At 35.0% G+C, this 23,862-nt stretch overlaps 4 protein-coding genes across 10 annotated transcripts; 3 read left to right on the forward strand and 1 right to left on the reverse strand.

The window, feature by feature from the left end:
* The first annotated feature begins 1,007 nt into the window (after nucleotides 1–1,007).
* LOC144854370 (uncharacterized) lies at nucleotides 1,008–3,779 on the forward strand. The gene is made up of 5 exons (XM_078712319.1): nucleotides 1,008–1,408; nucleotides 1,628–1,806; nucleotides 2,436–2,599; nucleotides 3,062–3,231; nucleotides 3,520–3,779. The coding sequence occupies exons 1-5, from the start codon at nucleotides 1,135–1,137 to the stop codon at nucleotides 3,570–3,572; spliced, it is 840 nt and encodes a 279-aa protein (XP_078568445.1). The 5' UTR covers nucleotides 1,008–1,134; the 3' UTR covers nucleotides 3,573–3,779.
* A 2,765-nt stretch (nucleotides 3,780–6,544) lies between these two features.
* LOC144854105 (uncharacterized) lies at nucleotides 6,545–8,757 on the forward strand. Its single transcript, XM_078711990.1, has 2 exons — nucleotides 6,545–6,700; nucleotides 7,518–8,757. The coding sequence occupies exons 1-2, from the start codon at nucleotides 6,667–6,669 to the stop codon at nucleotides 7,964–7,966; spliced, it is 483 nt and encodes a 160-aa protein (XP_078568116.1). The 5' UTR covers nucleotides 6,545–6,666; the 3' UTR covers nucleotides 7,967–8,757.
* A 3,487-nt stretch (nucleotides 8,758–12,244) lies between these two features.
* On the forward strand, nucleotides 12,245–16,213 carry LOC144853690 (uncharacterized). Of its 7 annotated transcripts, none has more exons than XM_078711462.1 (4): nucleotides 12,246–12,453; nucleotides 13,823–15,163; nucleotides 15,200–15,217; nucleotides 15,392–16,213. In XM_078711462.1, the coding sequence occupies exons 1-4, from the start codon at nucleotides 12,411–12,413 to the stop codon at nucleotides 15,901–15,903; spliced, it is 1,914 nt and encodes a 637-aa protein (XP_078567588.1). In that variant the 5' UTR covers nucleotides 12,246–12,410; the 3' UTR covers nucleotides 15,904–16,213. The 7 variants fall into 7 exon arrangements, with proteins under 7 accessions (XP_078567584.1, XP_078567586.1, XP_078567583.1 ...); XM_078711464.1 differs by having other exon boundaries at nucleotides 12,247–12,453; nucleotides 13,823–15,055; XM_078711458.1 differs by having other exon boundaries at nucleotides 12,245–12,453; nucleotides 13,823–15,238; nucleotides 15,305–16,213.
* A 1,619-nt stretch (nucleotides 16,214–17,832) lies between these two features.
* On the reverse strand, nucleotides 17,833–20,311 carry LOC144853970 (uncharacterized). Its single transcript, XM_078711850.1, has 2 exons — nucleotides 20,183–20,311; nucleotides 17,833–19,346 (listed from the first exon to the last, which is right to left on the reverse strand). Exons 1-2 carry the CDS (start codon nucleotides 20,220–20,222, stop codon nucleotides 18,475–18,477), a joined length of 912 nt encoding a protein of 303 aa, XP_078567976.1. The 5' UTR covers nucleotides 20,223–20,311; the 3' UTR covers nucleotides 17,833–18,474.
* Between the last annotated feature and the right edge of the window lie 3,551 nt (nucleotides 20,312–23,862).

Genomic DNA, 23,862 nt, shown 5'->3' on the forward strand with positions numbered 1-23,862 from the left:
CCAATTTATCTAACTTTTTCCTAATTAAATTATTTGAGAAACCGGACACAGTCACTGACAGCCTTCAAGTTAGACTAACCCCTGTGAGTCAGCAGTGGTACGGGGCTCCCCCTTTGTTGACGTGTGACAGTACATAACTACTGATAGGCCTACATTGGATTTGGACTGGAAAAAAATGCGTATCACGATTAAGATCTTCTCGTGATGTAACTAGTGAATAATTATTGTACAGAAAATGTTATGTTAGAAATAAATCAATTCATGCATGGTTTGAGTAGGCCAATTTTACAAAAACCTTTACATAGACTTAAAGATCGTATTGTCCCCCCAAAAAATGAACAACAAAGATTAATTAAAACACTGACTTTGAATAGGTTATTTTGTTGTTTTAATAAAGTTAATCACTTTCAGAGAAAAAAAAATGAACAAAAATAATTTTTCACTTATAAAATAACATAATAAATGGTTGAATTCAAACAAAAATCCATTGGCTGGCAGCCAATTTGACAATATTTTGCTTTAAATTAGGTAAATATATTTTGTTTAGATCCAATTTTTGGTCAATGTGGATAACTATTATTGTGATATTAAAATGGAATATTTAAAAAAAATGTAAACATTTTTTTTTCAGGGGGACAATACATCTTTAATACGAAAGCACAAAGCACATTTCATCCTAGACAAACCATGGAGGAAACTCTCCATGGACAAATAGCTAGGCATTATTTCTTTGTATAAATAATATTTTGATATACGTACGTGGAGTAATGACGTAGAAGCACGTGGGTCAATCGTTTATGATAGAAAGTTTTTGGAATTTTTATTTCAAAATATGAGAACTATTTACTGCGAACCCGAAATGATCAGTTCCCCAAGGTAAAAATGTAATAAATATGTAAATGTATACTATTGTTGTTGCATCGGATGTTTATGTAGTGGCAACTGCCCAAATAATTATATCCTGCTCTATGATTTAATGAAATCAGTCAACCAAAATATCTGGTATTCAAGATGATGTGTATATAAAGTGACTGCACCAAGAGAAGGTGTTGTTTTTTCCGCTGGTTCCAGATCGCAATCTGACGCCTATATATATTTCTATCCGAGACTGATCAACAATATACGACACTCATCATGAAAGTGACATTTGCAGTACTTCTCTGTTACTGGTTATCTCTTGCATTTTCAGAAGATTGTAGTGGGTCCCCCGTTGTCAATGTGTATGGTAATTGTATGACGAGCAGTGGTTTAAATGGTGATAGTAGTAGTGGTGGTGGCAGCAGTTCAAATATTAACGTAGGCCACAAGTGCTCAAAGGTGTCCGCTAAACTCGATGCTATGTCCAGTCAACTATCCAGTATCGAAAGCAAGCTGGACAACAGCAACCGTGGTGGACTCACCTTTACAGGTAGGTTAGCAATTCATGTAACTTGATAGGCCTATGCATTGTTATATTATTATTAAAGTCAATACAAAAATAAATATTCAAAAGTTATAAATCATACCGCCTAATTCCCGGTCGCAATTGATCGGGAATCTTTCAGACTAATCTCTGATCTGACAACGGTTTGATTTTAATGACATTATTTCATCGATTCAAGTACTAGTTTGTTATATTTCATATAAGATTGGGAAGTTGTATTCAGAGCTAATGCAGGAAACGGTGGTCAGAACCTACTTGAATTGTGGGAAGGGATAACATCATTAAATGACGGTATTCCAGAGGCCAAGAAAGTGGATGGTAGTTTTGAAGAAACTTATAAAAGCTCACTCGTGGAGCAATGGGGTTATCTTGACATTAAAAAGGTAACTCACTTATCTTTGCATACTCAGAAAAAATGGCAGTCTGAATATAGCGAGCTTTCGAAACAGGTGACACGCAACACAAGGATGTAACGCAACGTAAGTAGTTGACCAATCACAAGCGCTGGATTATTCAAACTGTCGTTTGTTACTGGTCAACGCGTTGCGTTTACCTCCTTGCGTTGCGTATTAGTTGGAACCAAGCTTAACAGTGCGCATGCGGGTAAATTTCTTGCAAGAAAACGTCCACGGACTACTGTTGCACAGGCACCGAGATTTGGACGATTGTTGGCGTTACCTTGAGGGCCAGTCCTCGTCTGAACTACCCGCATCGCCATTCGAAAACTCCCTCATATCGGTGGCCGGGGTAAAAATATTACGGAAATGTGTTGCAGGAGCAGATCCAGGATTTTGGGAAAGAGTCTAACGAGAGGGTATACAATGTCAAAATTTAGATTTAGTAGGTGGGAGAGGAGAGCGAGGGCCTAAACATTGCTAAACTGATCAACATGTCCTATATTTTGCCATTGCAATTTTTATTTTAGGGCGGGGCATATGCCATGTAATCATAAAGCCATGCATGTACTGTTAATTACTGTTTACACAAACTAATTAAGCTCTAAAAATTGTAGGTCAAGTTTGCTTTTTACAACGATGGTGAAGAGGAGATGACGTTGATATTTAACGGTGTTGGAAGTAACAAAATGAACTGGTTCGACAAGGACCGTCTTTTACAATCACCATATCCAGATATGCTGACATCTACATTCAATCTCTTTGAAATTGGCACAATTGGGTAAATTTTTAATTCAAATTCAATTTTTCAACTATTGTAATATACTACTAAATGGTTTGGTACTATAAAGACTCTATATAGGCCTACCGATTTAAGTCTATTTAATTGGTAAATAATAATAATAATGATTACAGTCATATTATATTACGTTCAGATTAATAAAATATCTAAATGTAGGCCTCTATTTGAGGTTATTACCAAACTTAAGAAGCATTATATTCACAGATTTCTAGTAGTATCAAAAAATAGTCAAACTAGATAGCTATAAATCTCCTTATATCTTTTAATGGTTTCATCATCATTAGAGCACACGAGTAACATGTACATGTACAAATATTTTCATCCTTACTGGATGAACAAACAATTGTAAATTAACCATTAAGCGTCTTTCCGTTGCCTCTATATTCTTACATTTTTGTTACAGAATTAATAATATAATTATTTGTATTCGTTTTAAAACAGGACATGCCCCAACTGCCGCATGTGGTACATCAGTAATTTTCATGGCGGATGTGGTGCCGATAAAGGCTGGGTAGTTGTATCCTCAAATATCTGTCCCTGGGAGACAAGATCTGGTGATGTACCTCGGTTTTTGTATTCCAGCATAAGAGGTGTCAATGTTTGGGACTCAGGTACTTGAATACTATATCTTAAATGCTATTAAACCTTTGTAAAATATATATCCAGTCATTAACAACTGCTAGAAGAAAACCTTAGTATGTCGTTTCCAGAAGTATCGATCTATCGATCTATCTGATAGCAGTTAAAGTATACCAAATATTGTTCGATTCTCTTCAATATTTCCACTGTCGTCCTCTGCTTTGATTTCCTTCTATCCAAACTGTCAATATCGTAAATACATAAAAATTAGACATATTTCATACCACCGTACTAATTTACTGATTTATTTGTATCCACAGATAGCCCTTCCAGCGCTAGTGTGATGGCAATTTCGATCAACACCGGAGTCTAACATCGAAATTATGTGCAACACAGTATCTAGTCATTGCAACCTAGTTTTATATTCAACAATGTCTATGTAATTCAAGTCTGAAATAATTCGCCGTTTTACTATAAATGTTATTTGCTAAAAACTTCTTAACTTTCTAATGATGCTTATAGATTTTTAGGCCAATATTATCGTAATTGCTTTCTATATTTTATTCAGCGAAGTCTTTAATTAATAAAAGATGTGTTTTATCAATCAACCGTTTGTATTTGTTACTTGGATTATTTGTTAATGAAAATTAATTTTATAGAGATTTTTAGGAGATAACGCCATAAAAATGTGACGAATAGTTCTATACACAAATAGGGTAGTGATATGACATCATCATGTCCATAGGCACATCACATTGTTTTGTCATATGAATTGATAGTGTAGACAGAGCTTAATAAAGAAAGATTTACAACATTACTGATTTTAATCCGAAACATGATCAAGAAGAATTACGATTTTATTTTAATACTATTACGTTTAACACAATTTATTTTAATACTATATTGCGTTTAATACAATTTATTTTAATACTATATTGCGTTTAATACAATTTATTTTAATATTGGTTTTAATACAATAGTGTTACTCAGAGATCTCAGAAAATTGGTAATGGTAGGAATCGAAAACTGGTATTGTTAACCACAGTTTTGAATGCTAAACATGACTGTAGCCATCAGTAAAAAGTATAATTAAAATACGTCTAGAGAATGCGATACACAAAAGCATGCTGACCAGATATTCTCTATCATCCATCATCCATCCTCTTCAGTCACAAGTACCTACTTGCTTCCCACACACCATTGTAAGCCTAATTTAACTTTTGTTTGAACAAACGAGTTTTTCTAAAGTTTGCTTGTGTTGACAAACGTCAGCAAACTGCAGAGAACAAATTTGCAACAAAAACAGCAAACTTGAGTTTACTCGAGTTAGCAAGCAAAACTCGCAAATTTAGACTCGATTAAAGACATAAAGTTGATATACATCAATGCTAAGTATACAGTCACAACATATTTATATTTAAGTGTATGATAAGCGATAGGCCTATACTACTTCTTTTCCATTTTACAGTAGAACCCGTAAGACAACTTGACCTTTCTTCATAGTACAGTATGACTAGCAACGGCTGTTTTAATTTAACTTATAAGGTTGACTAGGTGGTGGTGATCATCACTTCCTTTCATTCTGTTTACACCCAAAATATCACTACAGTAATATTCAAAATATTACTATAGTGATATTCTGGGTGTAAACAGACTTCTATGACTTAAAATGTACTTTTGACAGACATACGTTTTGATGACGGAACACGTACATGTATTTAAAAACTATCCAAAAATAGCAAATCCCGTCATGCATGTTACAGCAATGAAAACACAAAAAAGAATATACTTTTTTATCATTTGTATTTCCAGGAAAGAGTGAAATTCCCTGATATATCTTATTACTTTAGAGTGCTCCTAAAAAATAACTTTGAAGAAGAAAAGTATTAAGGAGAAAAAAAAGTGTTTAACTTAATAAAAAGCAAACATATTTATTAGGGTAACATTGGGAATACGGGTTAATGAATTGAAAGTTTAGGCTAAAAGGTCGATGACTCATTGATGTGCAACTTTCTCTTTCTTTCATATTACATAAAATAATTTAATGAATATTCACAAGCATATAACAAAAACTTTTTTTTTTTTCAATACCGTTCAACACATTTTTAGATAGTCAATTTAGGCAAACTAGAAAATACAATGGCCTCAAATAAAGACGTTTAATTAGGAGGAAATTATCTATTTAGGCGCCGAACTTTCGCCCATTAACTCATTAGACACTGACCATTAACAGCTCTCATATTTTGCCAGAATTAAATACCCCCTCCACATCGCCTTGCAAAACTCCGGAGAGATTATAATATAAACACCGGGACGCACACCATATAAAACACCGCCGTTAATGCTTCGGTGTGCACATCATATAAAACACCGCCGTTAATGCCCTGGTGTGTGTAAACTTTGGAGTTTACGCACATCATTATAAAGCGCCGGCGTTAATGCTCCGGTGTGTGTAAACTTTTGCGTTTACGCACACCATATAAAACGCCGGCGTTAAAGCCCCAGTGTGTGTAAAGTTTGGAGTTTACGCACATCATATAAAACGCCGGCGTTAATGCCTCGGTGTGTGTAAAGTTTGGAGTTTTTTAAGGGTAAAATATACGTTATACTCATAACTTATTTTGGACTCCATAAAGAAACTCGCAAATGAAGGCCTACTAGCCAAGAATGACATTTCGTAGTTTCACAATAAAGGCATGACATCGTCTCGCGTGAACATCAAGAGTGCACATCTTAAAATAATAAACCACAAACAATAAACTAAATTAATTTCTAGTTAAAAAACTGATATGAAAAGTATTTTAATTTATGGTGACTTTTTGACTTCACGCGGCTTAAGGTACCAACTGAACGGTCAGTTGAAGGAAGTAAAGATTATTAGGCCGGGTCTTAGATGCCAACTACTACAACGTGATATCACTCATTTATTAAGTCATAATGTGAAACAAACTAGGTCACATCATATTTCATTTTTAAAAATGAGTGGGATAGAGATTGTTATATACAAATGAAACAAGAATCAATGTCATTTATAAGTTAAAGGGAATAAACACACAATTAAGAAGGTTATTTATGTTTATAGGCCTAAACTATGTAATCAGTAAATTAACTAAATAAACTAAATTAACTGATAAATTTACATATTGATATTTTTTTAAGGAAGCACGCTTAATACACTAGATTAAATATCTGTAATCTTGGACAAAATTTCACGAATTGTGAAGCCTTATTTGGACCAAAACTAATGAGAAATACTTTGTCATGTTCAACATCTTGCTTGTAGGAAACACTTCCCCAGTTCAGGCTATTTGAGTCATCCAATGCTCCAGGATGATGTCATCATCCACTGCGGAAATGAAAATCACTATTTAACCAGCAACTTTCTTGAGTTACAAAGACATTCGACTTGAAAGATTCACTGATTGAAGCCGAAACTTTACCGACAGAATCAACCAAATCAGCCAACCATGAAGTACACATTGATCATCACGATTACCCTTGGTAAGTACCATTTTTTTCTATCGTATTTCTAAGAAAAAATATCGACTAAAACGCCACAAACAACAGAGAAATCTGACAAAGTTTAGCAAGATAATAACCGCCGGAGGAACCGGCATGTTTATTTAAATTGTACGCAAATTATACACTTGCAATTGAGAGGTGAATCTTTCTAAAAGATAAAATACTAAATTGCTTATATTTGTGATTATTATATTAGTGTATTATTAGAAAGACTGATCGACCTTAAACTAACATCGATGATTATAATGTTTAACTTGTTTTCATGATTAATAGTTAAATCAACGCCATTTTAAAACAAACAGTATAATGAACATTTTGTATTTTACTTAGTAGGCGTACTAAGTTACCGTTAAATTTGCATATTATGTAGGTGGTTGACAAGAACAACGTTGGCCTAAATAATTATTGAAAGAAATGTCAATGTACACGTAATGAATGTTAATTAGTTAATTGGGGAGAATATTTTAATGGGATTAACTGTAAACGATATTGAACCACCGAGTTGAATCTTTCAGACAAATTCTCCCAATTTAACGAATACAAAATATTGGTCATTTAAACATAAACATTTTATTCAATAATATTAATAATAATCCGCCGTTTCCAACTTGAAACGAATGCCAGGAGAAACTTTGGCACTCCTATGTTGGCCGAGGAGTTGTTTAGTTAAAGATAGGGTTCGGTCGAGTAATGCTCTCCTACCGCGCGGCGGCGTTTCACCAATTTTAAAACATTTTTATAGCTGAACGTGCAATATAATGATTATAACTAATTTAATCTTTCTTTCCATTTTCAGCATGCTTATGCGCATACATTAATGGACAAATTGTTCCAATAATGACTACAACACCACCGTTTAATGGTGTCGGTGGTGGTGCTGGTGGTGGTGCTGGTGGCGTCGGAACCGGTGCTGGAAATGGATTCGGTGGTGGATTCAACAACCAAGGCGGTGTAGGAGGAGCTGGACAACCAGACTACGGTTACGGATCAACTTCATTGCCAAATCCTACATATCAGCCAAGTAGCGCCGACGATGATAACTCATTCGAAGACTCTACTACAATGAATCCTAATGGAAATGGAAACGGAGCTAATGCACAGCAGTCAATGAGCGGCGGTGGACAATTCGCCATTAGTTTTGTAGCTATTTTAATGGTAATCGGTGTTGCTGTTCTTCTTGTGTTCCTTGTACGACGAAAGAGAGCTCAAGCCCTCAGAGAGCAAGTTCAAGCAACTTCAGCATAGATCAGTTTAAACTCTAAAAACTTTATAAACTTATTCACGAAAATCTAATTTTTTAAATACTGTTTTAGTCTTATTATTAAGTTTACAAATAGGCTGGCCTATTTGCTGAGGCTAAACGCTTGTGGCATTAATAACTTATGGTTTTTATAATACTATAGTACGAACCAAAAAAACTTAAAAAACAGTATGTATTTTATAATAAAAATATAAAAGTAACGTAGCATACTATTTGCGATGTTTAATTGAACAGATATTTTGTTCAATTTGGCTAGAAATTGTAACCAAGAAAGACGCTGCACTGTATCTAAGACAGCTAATAAATAATTATATAATACGATAACTCTTTCTATAATCTATTATAAAATAACAACAGTAATGTTGTTTTATGTTATATAAATAAACTATGCTATATAATACTCTAGTTATTTATTAATGTTTAAATATTTAAAAACGTGCAGATATTATTCTATATGCAATAATCTCTATCAACATACTAGAATACATTTATTCTGATTTTAATCTGTTAATATTTGTGGATTTTGTGCCTTATTTTATGACATTAGATTACTCACATGATTATTTGCGTTTATCTTTTTTAATTAAGATTATATTTTTGAAAAGTTGTTTTTGCAAAGTTGGCAAAAGTGGAAATGGTATAGCAGGATGTAGGAAATGAATGACTCGTATTCACATTTGAGAATGCGTTAGTCATTCATCTATCGGTCAAAAAAGAGAAACACTTTTATTACTAACAAGGTTACATTTATTAATAAACGAAACCTTTAACGTTGCATTTGTGTTGTAGTCATTTTTGTGTGTAGGCGTCAGCAAAAATTAGGAATGGTTAATTACTCTCAAATCTGTATCGAGTTCACCTCTAAAAGAGCTTCTTTTGCCTACTCTGATGGACTTTACAGAATCGATTTTAATCTTGGTTCCCCAAATAGGGTATTGGTCCCACTTGGACGTAAAGAAAGAACTCAACCGCACCGCAAGTAATTGGACCAATCACGGCGCGTTACCATCCGACTTGGACTTATGCCAATGCGTCTAAATGGGAACCAAGCTTAAGGGAAACGTGCACCCGCACCACAAGAATGTAGCCAATCGCAAGCGGCGGGTATTTCAGACTTTTGATTGGTAAAATTACTTGCACGTACGTCTTTGCGTTGCGTAGAGTCATATTAAAATCACTATAATAATTGTAAAGATCAACATTTCAAAGCTCTGTTTCCATGATTTATAAAATTGGTGGTGGCGACCAATTAAATCGTCCATAATGATGGAATCTGAATTCATTTTATTTATTAGCAAATGGCTTTAATTAAAGGATTAATAAATAAAACAAAGTTTGGAAAAGTATTTTATGACACAGAAGATTTGTTGTTTTTGTTAAACCTACCTGAAGTCTTTTACAAAGACAAATTGAAACATTAACACAATTTTGGATCAAATAATGAATGAGGGATGACTGAGGGATGAATGAGGGATGAATAACACAAACAGATAGCTATTTCACGTGGCTCAATTTATGATAATTGGTATTAGGAGTATCCGTTAATGTAGGAACACTTAATTATTTACAAGAGAGAGGAACAATTAAGACTGTTAAACTTCAAAAAGGGATAATTTTGAATAACTATAATTATATTAAATAAGTTATAGAAACTGTATATAATTTGCTATAATGCAAATTTGACATACTAACTAACATACTTGTACTTGTACTCAACCTAATAGTTGAATTGTATAAGATTTTATTCCAAGTTTTAACTTTTTTAACGATGGGGGCGCTGTTGCAACCGTGGATTCAGAGCCATATTTGGCTTTGTGTGGATTTAAAATAGTCAATAATACATTTTTACAAGTGTAGTATTCTAATAACATAATTATATAATGGCTGTGATTGTCCAGCTCATAATTCGTATCAATACAAATTTATTCAAGGGGGTATTTATAGAATGAATGTTTCACGGATATTTACACGTGTCGCACGTGATAATGATGGAAATGATTGGATGAGTGTACTGTACTACGGAACAAAGTTTGAAAGTTTACAAAAATGCGTACATCCTACATTAATATTATTAGACTAGACTGCACATTAAGAATAAGTGAAGTATGGCTAAATAGTACCATGAAGGAAGTAGTAATAGTACACATCATTTTTTTTAATCTAAAAAAAAAAAAATAACATCTGTATTCAATGGACCATCAAATTTATATTTTTAAAATAAGAATTTAATAATAAAGTAAGGAAACAGCAAATAAAGAAAAGTCACTTAAAATGACATAACTCAACAAGACATATTATTAAACATGTAATATTAAAGTTAAGTATATAGAACAAATGCTGTATTGTATGAACATTTATAATCTATCCTATCTTTCCTTATCAAAGAACAGCAGAAAGTATAAACATTAACGAAACCAGATTGAAAAGTGTTTGGTTTTCTAGTCTCTACTTTCATCGTCAGAACTTTCTTTTTCCTCTTTGTCTTTTTGTGTCAAAGGTCCATCATTGTTTTTTATATTTCTCTTCCTATTCTAATGTTCAATTGTAATCGTGTTTCTGCTATTGAAATCATTCACTCGTCTTATTTTGTAGGAAATTAGACAGCTGTAGGATTCTAAACTAAACTTTGCTGTTTCTAATATTTTATTAATTTCGAACACATCTATGACCATGCAACTACTTCCATTTCTTCGTCAACATATTTCTTTTTCAATACGTACTGTACCAAAGCGAAACAATGTTATTTTAAACATTAGGCAATTAAAAGGCAAACGTGGAGATAAAGCTATTGTTAAAAACTAAAGTAAATGCTAAAGGCACTAAATAAAAGGCGTGAACTTATATTACTAGATTTATATATGAATATAGATTCAAAATAAAGTTTTATTCTAATGAACCTAAAATAAAATAATTGAGAAAAAATGAGTAGGCCTACATGTAGATTTATACTAGAGTCAGGTATATAGTCTAATTATTTTTATAATGTAATGTTTTTCAATTATTGCTATCAAAATGACAAAGTCAGAAACGAAAAAAAAAAGTTTCGTTCTATAGTACTGCATATATGGTTTTAAAATCCATTTAATGTAAAACAAACAGTTCGGTGAATCTTGAAAGAAATTGTTTCTTGGTGAACAGGAAACAATTATCTCATTTACTAATTTAATTTTATTTAACTTAGCTGATACTGCTAGTCACTAAATTAGGTACATGTTATTTTCAGTTTTATTGTTTGATTTCTTTAAAATCAGTAATCATGTTACTAATAATTTCATAACTGTTTTCTTGATTTGTTGTTTTATGTTTTTAATTTAATGTTTAAGTTTCTAGTGTATTGCTTGTAATCTTGTTCTGTATACATTTATTGAAATTGATTTGACCAAATAAATGAATATTTACATTCTTTATTATTAAGGCCTACTCTTTATTTTTTAGGTAATCGGCAAACAGAAAGTACAATTTTTAATATATAGTAATGTTGAGATTGAGATACCGTACTTACATCCTGAACAACAAGAAAATAATAAATTATGAATATCAGTTTTATTTTTCTTAGAATCGACGACAGGACTTTCTTTTTGTCGAAACATTATTAATGCAAATGTATTACTATAATATAAACGTCATATTCTCTTTCTTTTCAACTAATTACAATGTTTACATCAACATAGAACAACAGTTTAATATTGTAATGGATATGTGATTTTGGGAATAATAGAAATTGAATTTAAATGGACTAGCGAAGAATATGTATGATAAAATGTTTCTAAAATATTATTATATAACACTAAATAAATGAGAACAAGAACTACATCGTAATTGAATGTACAGAACTAACCTTGATCTAATCAACATTCATAACTATAACATCTTCACATAAGTCATTTTTTCCTGAAATCTAGAATACTTATTTTTAGCTTATTAAATAAGTTATCGTCTAGTCGTCGGATTTTTGTAATCAGGTCATTTGATTTAAATATTTAATAAATGCAGTAATTTAAAGAGTAAATTAAGTTATGTATGTCTGAACTTGCCATTAGGCTGACTTTGATCTTCGATGTGTTGGTAATCTAAGTTAACAAAGTATAATTTAAAGATTAAAACAATTTGGTAGCCCATGTGAACGCACCCTGTATAAACTCAATCGATATTTACGGTTAATACGGCATTTCCTGTGTCATATCAGTCACCAGAAACTTCCATCCAGTCGTGCTGAACTAGTGCATAATTAGATAGGAAATTGTATCGAAAGGCACCGAGCAGATATGACGAATCAACCTCCTGACACGGATGACAGCACTATGACGTAAGATCAACTAAAACTAATAACCAACCAATATAAAGTTTATCACTAACTTAGTTTTCTACAGGCTTTTGTTAAACCAACATTGCCTTCTATATATTTACCTAAGCCACAGATTTCAGAAAATGGCGTCGAAAATATTGTGGACACTATCATTTTTACTGCTCGGTAAGTAATATAATGTAATGTTATTCATGGTGGATATGCGTTTGATATATGTTATCACGTTCAAGGTATTTGGTTCGATCTTAATCCTGAGCCTTTTACCTTGGACTTATGAGAATCAATTAAGATAAGTTCATATTAAGATTATACAGAAATATTTGTTTAGTGCATTTCTATCTTCTTATTGATTAATACGTGATCTCATTTATTGGTAACTTTTATACAGGATTTTCATTTATTTAAAGTTCCTAATATTTATATATATTATTTTTAAAAGGACCTTATGTTTAAAATCTATTATCAATAATAATAATAAGCCAACGCCCAGAAAATTACGATTGAAAAATAGTTAAAGTAATGTAATAACATCTTAGTATATTACGTTTATTAGATAGTATTTAATTTAATTCAGTAATGTCTCAGTTTTGTGCAATCTATTTCAAGAAAATATTTTTGGTTTAAAACTTTTGACTTGATAAGGTTTATGCTTTGGTGGAAGATATAAAGTTGGATTATATATTGTAAATTTACTTGGATTGACCCCAAATCGGACATACATTCCGTGCCAGGCACTGCAATTCTTCAAGAAAGGAAGAACGACATCTATATATAAATTATGCTTATGTTGAAGATTACGAAATGAATAAAGGACATCTCTCCTTTTTTGGAAAAACCATTGAACTGTTAAAGTCATATGATTCATTTGTGAATCATACAAGCCTGTACTTAATTATCATATTTTATCATAATCTGAACTCTAATCATATTACATATAGGCTAACCTACAGGTACGACTTTATGTATCTAAACTACTTGAGAAATAAAAACATGAATACAAACATGCGGTACTCTACATGGCAATAAGAGTAGTATTGAGTATTAGGTGTAGAGCAGTTTATCGTTGTGTACAGACGATCGAATAAGCGCCGTTTGGCGGAAGCTGTACGACACGAAGAAACCCTTAAGCTCTGTCTACACTGTCAAACTTTATGTTACACAAAATGTGATATAATATCACTACCGTATTTGGGCATATCACTACCATATTTGGGCATATCACTACCGTATTTTGGCACATCACAATAGATTGATAGTGTAGACAGAGCTTTAGAGGATGAAAAATGTTTTATGTGTCGTTCACGTGTATGTGCAATAAGATCAGTCACACGTTATTCCTCCACATTATCACACGTTTTTTTACAGGATTGACTCAATGCTTCAGAATTGCTACTACAATAGACAATCATTACAGAATCAGTATAACCGCATTATAAAATTCCACGACCATTTAATAGATGTAAAGGTTTATTAGCTACAATGAATATAGGACAACATATACTAATTTTTAAAATACTTTTTCATTATTTTGCAGTTGCCGTAGAATGTAATGACGCAAAGGCACTAAGGATCAAAAGAGGTGTCTTGTACGGAGAAGTGATTTACAAGAAAAAGGTTAACGCATACCTGGCAGGAGGACCACCGGATAGTAATTCTGGAGAGGACTCATCATCAGATCTGGTAATGCAAGAAAATGAGTTACCGTCAGAAACAGAACAAGACTCAGGAACCCCATTAAACGGCAAAGATTCACCTGGAATGGCTGAAGGAAATAGCCCTACTGGATATAGTAGTATAGATAGTGCTTTTCACGGAGGGATAGATATTGGAGTCGGTACTGGTGTAGGTGGAGGAGGTACTGGTGTAGGTGGAGGCGGTACTGGTGTATTTGGAGGCGGTACTGGCGTAGGTGGAGGCGGTACTGGTGTAGGTGGAGGTGGTACTGGCGTAGGTGGAGGCGGTACTGGCGTAGGTGGAGGCGGTACTGGCGTAGGTGGAGGCGGTACTGGTATAGGTGGAGGCGGTACTGGCGTAGGTGGAGTCGGTACTGGCGTAGGTGGAGGCGGTACTGGAGTAGGCGGAGCAGGTCGTCCAGGAGGAAATGGAGGCGGTACTGGTGCAGGTGGCACTGGTACTAGTGGAGGCAGTACTGGTGTAGGCGTTGGTGGTACCGGTGGCGGTAATAGCGTATGGGGTGGTAGCCCCGGAGTGGTTGGAGGAGGTACAGGTGTTGGCGGTGGTACTGGAGTTGGCGGTGGTACTGGAGTTGGTGGTGGTACTGGGGTTGGTGGTGGAACTGGTGTAGGTGGTGGTACTGGAGTTGGTGGTGGAGGTACTGGTGTAGGTGTTAGTGGCCCTGGAGTCGGTGGCGGTACCGGAGTCGGTGGCGGTACCGGAGTCGGTGGCGGTACCGGAGTCGGTGGCGGTACCGGAGTCGGTGGCGGTACCGGAGTCGGTGGCGGTACCGGAGTCGGTGGCGGTACCGGAGTCGGTGGCGGTACCGGAGTCGGTGGCGGTACCGGAGTCGGTGGCGGTACCGGAGTCGGTGGCGGTACCGGAGTCGGTGGCGGTACCGGAGTCGGTGGCGGTACCGGAGTCGGTGGCGGTACCGGAGTCGGTGGCGGTACCGGAGTCGGTGTAGGTGGAGGTGCTGGGGTAGGCGGCGGTACCGGAGTTGGTGGCGGTACTGGAGTCGGTGGCGGTACTGGAGTCGGTGGCGGTACTGGAGTCGGTGGCGGTACTGGAGTCGGTGGCGGTACTGGAGTAAGTGGCGGCACTGGAGTAGGTGGCGGTACTGGTGTAGGCGGCGGTACTGGTGTAGGCGGTGGTAATGGAGTAGGTGGCGGCACTGGAGTAGGTGGCGGCACTGGAGTAGGTGGCGGCACTGGAGTAGGTGGCGGCAATGGAGTAGGTGGTGGTAATGGAGTCGGTGGTGGTAATGGAGTCGGTGGTGGCACTGGAATTGGTGGCGGCACGGGAGTAGGCGGCGGCACTGGAGTAGGCGGTACTGGAGTAGGCGGCACTGGAGTAGGTGGCGGTACTGGAATCGGTGGCGGCACTGGAATAGGTGGCGGCACTGGAGTAGGTGGCGGCACTGGAGTAGGTGGCGGCACTGGAGTCCGCGATAGGGGAAGAGGTGACGCTGGTACTGGTTTCAATGGAGCTAATGGTATCCCAGGCGAAGCCAAACCAAACATTGGTTGGCCTGGAATGGAAGTTCCTGTTGCACAGAGACCTAACGGAGGCGCTGGAAACGCCCCAGGCACTGCGCCTAACAATCCTTACATCGGCAGTGATCAACCTAATACTGGTAAAGAATACTTAGGAACTGGTGTAACGTCAAGACCAGTAGTGGTCACACGTAGAAGATTTAACAATGTTAATAATAATAATTTCAATAATAATAACAACAATGAAAAGGACATTATGTTTCCAAAACAGACAACTCCTACAATTCTGGAAGAGGAGAACGATCAAGAAGTGGGCAATAAAAAAATATCTTCAGGAACAATAACAATCGTTGTGTTTTCAGCTGCCATTGGACTTTCTGTTATTATTGGCGGTGGATACTTACTATGGACAAAATTCGGCCCTGTTTACACACAAATTATGTAAATTAAAATAGAGAAATATTATACTTTCCATAATGTAAAGCTCGTTTCACACTACTTTCTCACTAGAGTATTTTTTATACTGTAGTTAAATTGGGAAAAACATTTCTGATCAATTGTAGTGTGAATCGAGCTTTATTTGTTCTTTTTGTTGATTATAAAAATATTATTTTTTGTATGTTGTACAAACTTTTTCAAGAAATTGGACTAACAAGTTTATTTTGTACATGAATTTATAAAAAATATTGTGATAGTAGGCCTACTTGACAAAAATAGAATTTATTAAAACAATGCTGGCATTGCGTATATCATTACATGATTGTGTATTGTGTGTTATTACTGTATTTTATATAAAGCTTGGTTCACAACGGACGCAACGACGTAGGCGCAACACAAGTGAGTTGACCAATCACAAGCGACATTAAGAATGGCCCATCACGTACTGATTGGTCACATTACTTACGATGGACTTACAGTATAACATTTCTTCTGAGCAAGTTTACGTAGGCCTATATTGTGAGTAATAAATTCTCAGAAAATATCCGACGTTTGTTTTACAGATTCATCTTTCATTGATAAGTCGTCTTCCGTTATTATACGTTGATTGGAATTTATGTTTTAATGAAGAGTATATTTTTCCTTTCTAATATGCATTATGGAATCTGTTTGTATACTGTATTTTTACCTTTCAAATCTATTTTATTTTCGAAATTTCTAGATGAATAGCTAGAGAATCTTAACCAACCCTCACGCTCTCCCCCACATGAATATATAAAGCATACGCTTTATAATACGTATGATATATATTCTTTGGTATAACACCTGTGCCAACATCATACTCGACAGGTTTCCAATCTCAATACAACTTCACAAAGCATTATGGGATTATTCGTACGCTTCCTATCAAATATTTTAAATCGGCGCCTTGTATTTAAGTCACGTGTTCGGAAATATGGGCACAGACAGCTAGTCAATTTGACCTATTCACAATGACATTTCAAAAGTATCAGGCCTATATCTATGAACACAAGTCATTTTATAGGATTTATTTTTCCATTTTGTTAATTATTTATGAATTCAGGTAATTGATTGTGATTAGGATTACATTTCCCAAAAGGAAAGTGCAAGTATTAGATTTTTGGGAGTCAAACGTTTTAATTTTAACATCTTACTCATTCCACAATACGACAAATTGTCACACATGCGCACAAAAGCCACACGATTTAAACGCACGTCACGATTTAATGTGTTTGTGTGTGTATAACGTTTATTTCAGATCGTTCCTGTGCCGTGACAGTGCTATGGTTGGTTGAATATTATTTATCATAATATGATTTGTTTGATTTGAATAAAATTGAATTAATTATAGTTATACAGGGAGTAGAGCTAGATAGGCATGAAGCTGCCTTTTCTCTTCTTCCTTTTTATCCAATTATTTAAATGTTTTAGATATTATAATGTTATATTTATTTATTTGTTTTAATTTTTGGATAAATAAAGAAAGAAATCAATCAAATCGGTAATTTTCATTTATTATATATAATTTATAAATTTTGTTTCTCTGAGACAGCTTTACACAACATACTACAGATATAGGAAGTAATACAAAATATTGAACAAATAAATCTTATCATTCTCATTTGCATAAACGAGCTGAGTTCATCAGGGGAATATTTATGGTAAAACAATTTCTTTCGACTTTAAAAAAAAGATGGCAAAACATATTTTCATAATGTCTGCTGCCCTCTAACATACATAGCATAACGCCACCAATGCAGTCATCTATATTACTTTACGCATGCGTATGAAGTCTGCCTTACAATCTTGTTATAATTATCGTTGCTATGATTAATTAATTAACACGAGGACATGAGCTTCCGTTTTCTTTCTAAAAAAGGAAACATTATCAAATAAAAAATAAAACACATCTACAATATCCACAATTTCTTTATGAAAACATTTATTTCAACACATGAATCACCATTACCGCCCAATGAAACGCTATTTCATTTTAGATTATGTGTACTGAATTAAAATGTCATGTTGTGCGTATTCAAGTTGTGCGTATTCTAGTTGTGCGAATATCAGTACTTTGCAAGTCAATTGCTTAAAAGAGCATATTCGCAGTTTCTGTCTTTATTGGCTTGTCGCACGATTATCACACGCATGTTTACGGTTATTACACGCGTATCACGTGCAATAAAACTATTCCACAAACATCATGCATATCTAACAATTTAAGTCACAAATGTACAAATTATATTAATTACACAAATTACTGATAAAAAAAACATTCTTCAAAAGGTGCTAAAATAAAGATTATATAATAATTATTATCAATTTGGTGACACGTTGTGCTCCATTGGTTCCATGCTGACTATTATTGTAGTATGGATCTCAATGCATTACATTGATCACGTCTTGCCGTTCTTGTTGGATGTGAGTAGGCTTAATTATAGGACTGTATCAACTCTCCATTGCCTATTGTCTTTGTGTTCTCGTTTATTTTATTATAAACTAATAATAAATGAATTCATACTTTTCAGGTGAACGTCAATAAACAAAATCTATAGTTTTAGACGCCACCGGCAGCAGCTGAACCCGCTCCCTTCAATTTCACATAAGCAATTGCTAAACCTGCGGCAACTGCTACTGTGCCGGCAGTGGTAGCTCCGACAATCAGTCCAATCTTTTGAGGTGAAGCTGCAGATTCAGTGTCTCCTGGCTCACTTCCTTGTCTGTCCTTGGCGCCCTCCTGTGGTCCAAAATCAGCAAAGAAAGCGTCTCCGCGGTTAGGATTAATTATGTTTGTAGCCTCTATGATAGGACTTCCTGTTGAAACTATATATCCAACTGTACTCTGAATGAGCTGTGTTGGTATTGGTTCAGTGCCTATTTCATTGCCTATTGCATTAGTCACTTCTTCTGAATCTACGGGAACACCACCAAGCCCGGCGCCTCCATCAACACCACCTGCTACATCTTCTTGTGACGAATCACCTCCAGCTAATTCGGCATTGTTCATCGCTGCACCTTGTCCCACCACTTCTTCTGAATTACTTTCGTCACCACCACCACCACCCAAGATGAGTGCTGAGCTACTTTGTACTGCCTGTCCAGCTGGCACAGATGATTGAAAAGTTCCATCACTCTCAGATGGTTGTATATCTTGCGGTGGTATTATCTCTGTGGGGTCTGAAGACTCGACCTCTTGCATCTCAGGAGGCTCTACTGGATCTGAAGACTCGACCTCTTGCATCTCAGGAGGCTCTGCGGGATCTGAAGACTCGACCTCTTGCATCTCAGGAGGCTCTGCGGGATCTGAAGACTCGACCTCTTGCATCTCAGAAGGCTCTGCGGGATCTGAAGACTCGACCTCTTGCATCTCAGGAGGCTCGGACGACTCTACTTCATTGCTAAATTCAGACTGTCCTTCGATTCTCGTTACTGAAAACAAAAATAATTCTTATTTAATTTTCTAAACTATTAAAATACATCAACAAAGTAAACATTAATCTTCCTGAATAAATTATACATTGGTACAATTTAAACTCAAGACCTGGTTAATAAATTAGTGTGCACGTCAGGCCGATATAATATAGTAGTATAGATAATAAATCAAAATATAATTCTTAGTAAAAAATTATGATAAGCAAAATATTATTTATAGCAAAAATAAAATAACTAACTGTTTGTAAGATTGGTTTTTATTGGCTAGCTTGTATTTAAACTTTGACATAAGCACACAAATTTAAAGCGTCTTACACACATCCTTAATATAATTATTCAATACCTTATTGATTAAACAATTACATGTATTGTTGAGTCATGCCATTATTTGGGTCAATTTGATTCAATGTAACAATTATTAATTTTAACTAAATTTGCCTTTCAAACTAGTTATATTAATAATATTTCATACTGTATAACTGTTAGTGTTTAAACATAATCAAAGAAATATAGTAAACAGTATATTAATAATGAACATGCATTCCGTATAGTCGTTATAATTCAAATTCACTTTTTTTCATTTCTTATGACGTTTTCAATTTTGTAAGATTTACAAACACTAAACGAGTCTGTAATATAACTGATAACTAATCTATATCGTTAACAAAATTGAACATTTTCTCAATTTCCGTACTTTAAAAAAATGAAACTTTCTTCCAATAGGCCTATACGTATTTTAAAGAAAATATTCAAATTGATTGATAATTTTTTAAAACTGAAATTGTTCGCAAAACTGCACTTCAAATAAAATGAGATAAACAAATTATACTTACAAAATAGTCCAAGAATCGCCAAATACAGAAACCACTTCATCTTACTGATTTGCGTATGAATATTATTAGAGAGGTTTTGTTGCCGATTTACAAAACCAAACTGTGTCTACTGACTCGCTAAAAAAAGCCTGAAACCTCTGCGTAAATTTAATTTCACGCAAAGGAAATAGTTTGTGCGTCATACAATGATGTTCTTGTATCTTATTGGGTAGTTAGCCATGCTCTTTTTCGAAGTTTCAATCTTTGCTTGATTCTACATCACATCCTAATAATGCCTACGCATTTGGTACCTAATTTGCAACTGTTTATACATTTTAAAGCGAAAAACATTTCCCCCATCTCGATGCTATTACTAATACAACGGAAGATAATAATGACAACAATGTATTTCTAATACCAGCAAGCAAACGACCTGACTTGGTACTTTTCACTCTCTCAGTTTTACCATTTGTTATTAATCCTTGTCTACATTATTAAACTTTATGTGACAAAAAATGTGATGTGCCCATATATGGACATGATGATGTCATATTACTACCATATTTGGGCATAGCACTACCATATTTGGGAACATCACACTATTTTTTGTCGAACTGGTTTGATAATGTAGACAGAGCTTTATACAGTATATTACCAGCTATATAATTGTTGGGATTATTTTCTTTCTAATCTAAATATTAGCAATTAATAATAGTACTATTATCAACAACGCAATTAAGACTATACATGTTTGCTTGGTATCCACTTGCCATAGTTTGTTATTCATATTGTTCTTCAAGCCGATTTTATTTCATTCATAATTACAATAAATTTAATCTGAACATAAAAATTGAGCTATTAGGCCTCATCCCCGTGGCCTCATGCAGAAATATTAGGTCTATTCAACATCCTCCCGGTTTTAACCGTTATAAATGAGTCTTGTTTGCGAATAATTATGAGTTTACAAAAATACAAAAAGCGTTATTTTCGATGTGTATCTATAGCCGCGGGCGTTTTAGTAAACATTTTAAGTTTATTAACAACTTGTGTGATGATGTGATGACAAAATCGACGTTTCGGACACGCATAAACTTTAAGTGACGTCGTAGTTGCGTGTGTAGGTTGATGATAGGGCATCATAATAGTATATAATATCATCTGAGTTATTGTGACAAACCAATGCTTAGCGCATCATCAATTATCAACTTTTGATCGCGTTCGTATAAAGCTACTTACACAATGAGCTCTGTGAGCGGCCGTGGATCGAACAAAAACGTAGCCCGATTTTCCAGAGCTCACACAGAGAACCCGTGCTCATTGTATAAGTAGCTTTACGATCTTTCAACTATTGCATCTATAAACTTAAATTAACACAAACAAATTATTAGAACATTTACGTTATGGTTTTTGAACATGAATCTGAGAAATATAGCTTAAGTTTGCTTCCCACTTGGAGGAAACCCAATGATGTGTAACGCAAGAAGGACGTACGTTTGACGCGTAGTAGTCGCGACCTGTTGCTTGTGATTGGTCAACTCACTTGCGTTGATTCCATGGCGTAATTAGTTTTACGTATCACAATAAACAGTTCGAATGATCGAACCTAGAATGATCCATCGCTAAATTACTTGCTTTATCCATCCGTGCATAATTATGTTGCGTCCTTTTCTTTATCTTCACTTTATTCATCAAGTAAACTTTTCACCTTTATAAATCGTTATCCGGTCTTTTTATAATTATATCACTTATTTGTGGTTATAAGTTTGTTAGTGACTAAACCTAATAATTACAAATGACTGCCAAGATTCTATTATGACGCATTGGAGCGGGAAATATTGACGAGAATTCTTTATTTATATTTATTCTTTCTTTATTGGCTAACTGCCATTGGAATATTATTGGCAATTTTTCTGGTATGAATTAAAACAAGGCTAACAGCCATAAGTCGCGTGCTCTCAGAAAAAAATGAACTTTCAAAAAGTAATGTACTTTAAAACTTTTCTGTACATCAAAACAGTTCAAAAAGTACAGAAAAGCGATAAAACGCATAGTGATACCGGACCGACAGACAGACCGACAGACCGACATACCGACCGACCGACATAGTGAACTATAGAGTCGCGTGGACTGCGGGACGTGCGTGAACACTAATAATGTGTCGATATTCGTGTAATGATTTAAATACTCGTTTTCATCAGTATTTTTAATGTATTGAAACACAAGAAAGCGAAATTGTTTATGTTGTGAGTTGAATTACCTTTATTATGTATTTGCTAGCTTGGCAATAAATAGTATAAATGAATTAGGGGCTTTGTAAACGTGCAAACATAGAGCATCGGTACATTGATCCATATAGTTTACATACATCAACTTAACAAAAATCCATCTTAAAATATTATAGTAAATACTCTCAGAGGCACATTTAAACATGTATAAATGATATGTCCCTATAGCATGTGTAACACACAACAGCTATGCATACCGAGTCGTCCTGAGTCAACAACGGCCATGTTTCGCTAGCGTCACATACCTTTCAATCGATTACCTCTCATCGTCGCCTGCTAAGTCGCCACATCAAAACTGACGTACACTGAAAATCATTCATAATATGTTAGATTTCGTGAGATTGAAGCCTGGAGTAGCTCTCTGCGTCAGTAACTGTATAGGCCTACCTCTCTGTGTGCTTAGGTACATTGACCACTCCCCTTGCAAACCGTAAGGCAATCTAATTACTTGAATTTACCATCTGTACCTACAGTATAGGCTATCTACCAATGTTTGGCGTGCTATTCTTGTAACAAAGCAGACATTCCATTCTATTCTCATTAAAAAACAATGACGAAATTATTTCCAATATTTTTGTTACGTTTACGTTAAATAACAATTTGCGTTTTTAAGTTTTCCAAGTCTATTTTAATGGTTAATTAAATTTAATTAAAATATCATTAGGCCTTTTTTGTAGATCAATTATCATTATAATCTAAACATGTATAACACATATATAGTAATTATTTTGAAAGTATAAAGAAAGTAGTTTGAAACATTAGTTTAGGTTATTTTTGTTTAAATGATTGGTTTAGACAGTATTATTATTAGTCGCGTGGACGCGACTCTATAGTTCACTATGTCGGTCGGTCTGTCGGTCTGTCGGTCTGTCTGTCGGTCCGGTATCACTATGCATAGCACGCGACTTAATGGCTGTTGGCCTTGTTTTTTTTCATACGTCAAACAGCGTGCCAATAATGAAGGAGTCACGTGGTGGTTATATTTTTCTGTGACAGAGTCATAATTTGAACCCAGGTCCCTGGGACTGGTAACCATGCAGATTATTATTAAAATCATTAGCAGTGCGTTGGACGTTGGACTACTGATCGTGAGACCGAGGTTCGAATCCAACTCTCGCCGCATTGCTTGTATCCATAATACTTTACTTACGTTTGCCTCTCTCCACCCAGGTGTATAAATGGGTACCCAGTTAGATCAAGACACAACTTTGCGCTGATTACTAGCTGCATTATGGAAGCATGTTTCCATAAGTGTTTGATCCAAAAAAAAATTACTGGGGTAATAATGTTTCAGCGCATTGAGAGCTTGCTTATATGCGCTATATAAGAATGAACTATTATTATTATTATTATTATTATTATAAATCATATTATGCATTTCTTTAAACAATTGAAGAAGTAATTCCAACAAAATAA

This window comes from Antedon bifida, chromosome 10, assembly GCF_963402885.1.
Source record: "Antedon bifida chromosome 10, ecAntBifi1.1, whole genome shotgun sequence".
Taxonomy (NCBI): domain Eukaryota; kingdom Metazoa; phylum Echinodermata; class Crinoidea; order Comatulida; family Antedonidae; genus Antedon; species Antedon bifida.

Excerpts from the sequence above, each read along its gene's own strand:
- LOC144854370 (XM_078712319.1), top strand. The coding sequence starts at position 1,135 with ATGAAAGTGACATTTGCAGTACTTCTCTGTTACTGGTTATCTCTTGCA. Across the intron at positions 2,600-3,061 it reads TTTGAAATTGGCACAATTGG|GACATGCCCCAACTGCCGCA; the intron begins GTAAATTTTTAA and ends GTTTTAAAACAG. Across the intron at positions 3,232-3,519 it reads TGTCAATGTTTGGGACTCAG|ATAGCCCTTCCAGCGCTAGT; the intron begins GTACTTGAATAC and ends TTGTATCCACAG.
- LOC144854105 (XM_078711990.1), top strand. The coding sequence starts at position 6,667 with ATGAAGTACACATTGATCATCACGATTACCCTTG. Across the intron at positions 6,701-7,517 it reads GATCATCACGATTACCCTTG|CATGCTTATGCGCATACATT; the intron begins GTAAGTACCATT and ends TTCCATTTTCAG.
- LOC144853690 (XM_078711457.1), top strand. The coding sequence starts at position 12,411 with ATGGCGTCGAAAATATTGTGGACACTATCATTTTTACTGCTCG. Across the intron at positions 12,454-13,822 it reads ACTATCATTTTTACTGCTCG|TTGCCGTAGAATGTAATGAC; the intron begins GTAAGTAATATA and ends ATTATTTTGCAG.
- LOC144853970 (XM_078711850.1), bottom strand. The coding sequence starts at position 20,222 with ATGAAGTGGTTTCTGTATTTGGCGATTCTTGGACTATTTT. Across the intron at positions 19,347-20,182 it reads GGCGATTCTTGGACTATTTT|TAACGAGAATCGAAGGACAG; the intron begins GTAAGTATAATT and ends TTTTGTTTTCAG.